This window comes from Oncorhynchus gorbuscha, linkage group LG07 (assembly GCF_021184085.1).
Source record: "Oncorhynchus gorbuscha isolate QuinsamMale2020 ecotype Even-year linkage group LG07, OgorEven_v1.0, whole genome shotgun sequence".
Classification (NCBI taxonomy): Eukaryota; Metazoa; Chordata; class Actinopteri; order Salmoniformes; family Salmonidae; genus Oncorhynchus; species Oncorhynchus gorbuscha.
This window is the reverse complement of record NC_060179.1, coordinates 59,843,613-59,849,246: the sequence shown is the minus strand read 5'-3', so window position 1 is coordinate 59,849,246 and position 5,634 is coordinate 59,843,613. Positions and strand designations below refer to the sequence as shown.

General features: G+C 43.9%; 1 protein-coding gene across 1 annotated transcript; it reads left to right on the top strand.

The window, feature by feature from the left end:
* Positions 1 to 1,393: 1,393 nt before the first annotated feature.
* Positions 1,394 to 5,258, top strand: dhrs7cb (dehydrogenase/reductase (SDR family) member 7Cb). The gene is made up of 7 exons (XM_046356990.1): positions 1,394 to 1,551; positions 2,654 to 2,810; positions 3,017 to 3,129; positions 3,641 to 3,851; positions 3,933 to 4,025; positions 4,272 to 4,424; positions 4,742 to 5,258. Exons 2-7 carry the CDS (start codon positions 2,657 to 2,659, stop codon positions 4,927 to 4,929), a joined length of 912 nt encoding a protein of 303 aa, XP_046212946.1. The 5' UTR covers positions 1,394 to 1,551; positions 2,654 to 2,656; the 3' UTR covers positions 4,930 to 5,258.
* Positions 5,259 to 5,634: the final 376 nt, after the last annotated feature.

Genomic DNA, 5,634 nt, shown 5'->3' with positions numbered 1-5,634 from the left:
TCATGTTTTGTCATAGATTGTCATGTCTTGTCCCTGTGCTTTCTCTTCTATTCGTTTCCCCCTGCTGGTCTTATTAGGTTCTTTCCCTCTCTCTCTCTCTCTCTCTCTCTCTCTCTCTCTCTCTCTCTCTCTCTCTCTCTCTCTCTCTCTCTCTCTCTCTCTCTCTCTCTCTCTCTCTCTCTCTCTCTCTCTCTCTATCGTTCCGTTCCTGCTCCCAGCTGTTCCTCATTCTCCTAACTACCTCGTTTACTCTTTCACACCTGTCCCCTATTTTGCCCTCTGATTAGAGTCCCTATTTCTCCCTCTGTTTCCGCTTCTGTCCTTGTCGGATCCTTGTTTGCTGTACTGTGTTCTTGTTCCGTCCTGTCGTGTTTTTGCCTTCATCAGATGCTGCTTGTGAGCAGGTGTCTCTGTCAGCTACGGCCTGCGACCCAGCGACCTGCAGTCTGTGGCCGCTTCTCCTGTCCTTCCCCTCTACAGACTAGAGGATTTCTGTTATGGATTCAGGATTTGTCGTTTTCTGTTTTGGACTCGAATAAACTCTGTTTCTGTTAAGTTGCTTTTGGGTCCTCACTCACCTGCATAACAGTTTGCCTGAAAATAGCTGTACAGTGACACTCTCAATCCAACCTGACAGAGCTTGAGAGGATCTACAGAGAAGAATGGAAGAAACTCCTCAAATACAGTTGTGCCAAGCTTGTAGCGCCATACCCAAGAAGACTCGAGGCTGTAATCGCTGCCAAAGGAACTTCAACAAAGTACTGAGTAAAGGGCCTGAATACTTACGTAAATGTCATATTTCCATTTATTTTATATTTTTATTGCTAACATTTAAAAAAAACTGTTTACTTTGGAATTATGGGGTATGTGTTTAGATTGATGGGGGAGGGGCTATTTACTCCATTTTAGAATCTTTTGTTGGGGAACGTTTCTTTGGGACCATCCTGACAACAAATGTCCTGACAACAAATGTTCTTGCAACGTTCCCATGAAATGTGTCTATAACATTTTAAAATGTTATATTCTGAAAACATGGCTCATTATTTTGTTGTGTTAACTCTGTTAGACAGAGATAATACACTTACAAATATTTAACCATTTTAAGATACAAACCTTTATTGTAAGCGGGATTAATTTGTAACCTTTATGTAATCTATTCCTAACCTGCTGAATGACTACATATTGCTACTGGTTGGTCAAATTCCTCTTCTGTTTTTTATATTAATCTCTAGCTTTGCCACAGCCAGTTCACCAGGGTCCTATTTTAAGTATATTGGGGGGGACACACCAATTGTCCCCATTCGTTTTGGCAACATGGTGGCATGTCTAAGATCCTATGGGCACCACATAGGAGTATTAATGGCTGATTCCGCCACATGCTATTATAAGCAACCCGCTCCCACACCTAAGCAGTGGGTCCGGCAGAAACACAGAGGGGAGTTGTGTGAATGGACGGCGCGATAGAGGCATAGAGAGGGCGAGAGAAGGGATACTTCTCGGTTATCTAACTGAACCTGGAGAACAACAGAAGATTAGCTCCTTACGCACGCTGTAAGTGATCCGAGAATAACCCAGATTAAGTGTGTGTGTATTTGTTTGTGTGTGTGCTGTAGCCGTCTATTTGTTAACCAGGTGATAACCCAGACAGATCCCTAGGTCTTGTCAAGCTACCAATGCCTTGACTGTGCTGTTGTGTGCCTGTGGTGCCTGCATACAGAGCTCAAATATCCCTTTTGCCTATGAGAATTGGTGTTACGATAAGTTATATTTCTTACTGTATAAGGCGGGTAAGGTCATAGCCTACAGTAGGCTATGTTTGTGTCCACATTTGCTGGCATATCCAGTGACTATCCTGGAGGTGACACAGTGCAAGGCATTTAGTGGTGACAGGCAGGTTGGTCTGGCCCAGACTATATTTAGCTGTCTTCCTCAGACACTCTTTATATGGCCACACTTGTCAGCAGTGCTACCAGACTCACCCTGCAAATCCCTGAATGCTCACATGCACAGGGGATAGATGGATATACATGGATCAGAGGGGGGAAATGTTCTGTGTATAGTCTTTTGTCTACAGCTACTTGACATGATTATGGCTACTGGTGTGGCTATACTTTAGTCATATTGTCAGTGTGAGGAGTAAAGTAGAAGTGTTTGCTCTCTAGGGGGTTAAGTGGTGTCTTCGCCATGTGCTTGCACCGATCCAATCCTTGTAGATCTATACCAAGAGCCTAGGCTTGGAAGTGGCACAGCTGTCCTCGGGAAGGGTTCAGCGTCAAACCCATAAGACTGCCTCTACGTGCTGAAACGTGACCCTCACATTTCTCTGTCATCCTCATTTACATCTTTTACGTTTTTATAGGAAGAGGTGTTTAATGTTGTCCCGTGGTAGACAGCTGATCTGGGCAACAGCAGCATTCTTCCATAGTCCCAGGTTCATTCCTCAAAAGTATAAATCTTGTTACACTGCGTTTACTCCAGTTGAAATATTTTGTTATTTGATAACATTACGTTGAGATATGATTTCTGTTTGTCAATGATACAGACACATGATTGGAACTTAAAATACCGTACATCACAAACCACGGACTGAAATACACAATTTACTGATGGCCTCCCTATCTCTCTCCTTCTCCCCCCTCTCTCTCTCCTGCAGAAGATGGTGCTCCCCACTGTGATGGTGCTGCCCATGCTGATCGTGGTGGCTGCTGGGATCTACTACATCTACAACGAGATCATCCAGTACATGTCCAAGTCCATGGTCAAGAACAAAGTGGTGGTCATCACTGATGCTGTGTCCGGAGTGGGAAGTGGTGAGGATTTTATATTCTTATTTGTAATTCAATCTCAATTCAAATGGGGATTCAAAAATAGCCTGCGAAGAATGTCTAATGTTCTGACCGTATAGCCAACAATGTAATGTTGTTCAATTCTGAAACAGAGGACTGGGTAAATGCCACCGTTGACTAAATCCATCCCTCTCTCTATCTTTCTCACCCGCTCCTCTCTCCCTCTCCAGAGTGTGCTCATCACTTCCATAAGGGTGGTGCCAGGCTGATTCTGTGTGGGGCCAGCTGGGACAAGATGGAGTCTCTGTACGACACATTGACCAGCGGGGCTGACCCCAGAGTGGTGAGTAACACTAATAGGCGCCCTTGAGCAAAAGGAAAGTTCCAGTTAGTTATTATCATAGTTTTGTGCTCGCCAGTTGTCTCGGCAGTCACCGCTCCTGGTTCCTCTTCTGGTGGCAGACAATGGCAGGATATCCCCTCTGACAGTGCACTGTCCTCTGGGTATCTCTCCTGCACAGGGCAGAGCAGTGGTGTGTTCATGGAAAAATAACAGATGTCACCAACATGAACACTAGAAAAGGGCGCTATGATGATGAGCAAAGACATCGCTATTTGGAGTGTTAGTGACAAATGTAAATGTGTAAGAGGAGGTTGAAGTTTGAGTTAGCGGTTAAATCATCCTTTCTTTTTAGCACAACCACATACTTTAGTGCTGGCTGTCTTCAGACCCTCACACCCATTTTGCTATTGTATTGCTTACTGTAAAAGTCTGCGTAACAGTATAAAATCCCTGTCCTTCCTTCTCTCATACATATGTCCTTTTCTTTTGCATCCCTCTCTCCTCTGCTCAGACGTTCCCTCCCAAGCTGGTGCTGCTGGACTTCAGTGACATGGACAGTATGCCTGAGGTGGTGAATGAGGTGGTGGAGTGCTACGGCTGTGTGGACATCCTGGTGTGTAACAGCAGCATGAAGCTGAAGGCCCCCGTACATACGGTCTCACTGGAGCTGGACAGGAACATCATGGACATCAACTACTTTGGACCCAGCACCTTGGCCAAAGGTATGAAGGACTTTTCACAGGAGGAAAAAACATGTTGTGTTGCAAGTGATTGATTCGGTTATTGATTTATTGATGTTGCAGGTGTCCTTCCAGCTATGATGTCTAGGAGGTCTGGTCACATTCTATTGGTCAACAGCATCCAGGGCAGACTGGCTATCCCCTTCAGAACCTCCTGTATGAATGCATTACATATTCCCCTGTTGCATTTCAAACACCTCGTATGAGATAAAAAACCTGTTGCACTTTCAAAGAAGGATTTGTAGTTCTCACAGTCTGATGCACAGGATTCCTGAACAGTACAGTTCAAGATAATGATTAGGCACAGTATCTCTTCTGCAACGTATGGAATGAGCCTCAGCAATGGGTGAGTCACGTCCTGTTTATGTGTGTGTGTGTGTGTGTGTGCATGTGTTATTTCAGACTCGGCCTCAAAGCATGCGGTGCAGGCGTTCTTTGACTGCCTGCGAGCGGAGGTGGAGGAGTATGGGATAATAGTAAGCACTATCAGCCACACCTTCATCAACGCAGCTCTACCCTCCACCCCTCAGACTAAACCTCAGGGCCTGTCTACATGTGAGTACATACAGCTCTCTCTGTCTAGTGTCTGCAAACATATGCATGTACACCTAATGACTTCCAAGCAGAATGAGGGCGGGCAGTATATGAGTACAGACTTACACATATACACATTTATAGACTTGAGTCTATAATGATTTTCTGACTAAATCATTAGGCAATATAGCATATATTGAGTGAGTAACAAAAAATGCATATTCATTATGATTATTCTGAGGTGTTCAGTTGTTGTCGTTATGTTTTAATATTTTGAAATTTTTTGATCAAACCCTGTTATGTTATGCTAAATTGTGGCTTGCTCCTTCTCTCCTCAGTTGGCGTGCGCCCGGCCGATCTGGCCAATGAGATAATGCGAACGGTGAGCAGGAAGAAGAAAGAGGTTTTGCTGGCCCATCCCATCCCCTGGGTCGCTCTCTACCTCCGCTCCTTCTTTCCCTCTTTCTTCTTTGCTGTGGTTGCTGCTGGAGTGAAGGACTCTGCCATGGCAGAACAGATGCAGTAGAAGGAAAGGAAGAGAGAAGAAGAATATTAAAGAAGGACAATATAATGTATAGTGTATTATGGCATAATACAATGAAATCTAACCCATAGGGGCAATTTAGAAGCCTTTGCCACATGGACATGGCCTCTGATGTTATTGCATTTTGCATTGCGTCCTGTAGATGGCAGCAGATCAATTAACTTTTGCTCTAACTTTAAACATTGCTTCTATTGGATATTTCAATGTTTAGCCTAACCATAATTAGAATATATGACCTCATATGTTGTTTTGTGGGTGATTGTTAATGTTGTCTTTTCATTTGACCAATACACTTGTCCGTGTGAATTACATTTATTTGTCTGTGATTTTTATAGGAAACATTGATAGAAATATTTATTTCATTGACATTGTATATGACATGAATGTCTCGCAGTAATACATACTTGGTATTGATATGCGTCGCACATTCACTCGCTACACACACAGTCATGTGACAACTATCTCTGTAATGAGCCCTCCCTGTGAGACTGTCATGTAAATGGAGTCCGAGAGAAAGGTCCCCACCTCCAACTCTGCATGTGTGTGTATCTGTTTAATTGTATGGCCCAGTCTGAGGTCCAGCTGGCCTGCATGTGTGTTAATCCTGCGGGTCACTTGCTCTCTAGGGATTTAAGTATGGGATATAATGACAGAACTACGTGAGTTTGTGTTTGGAATTTCGCAAAT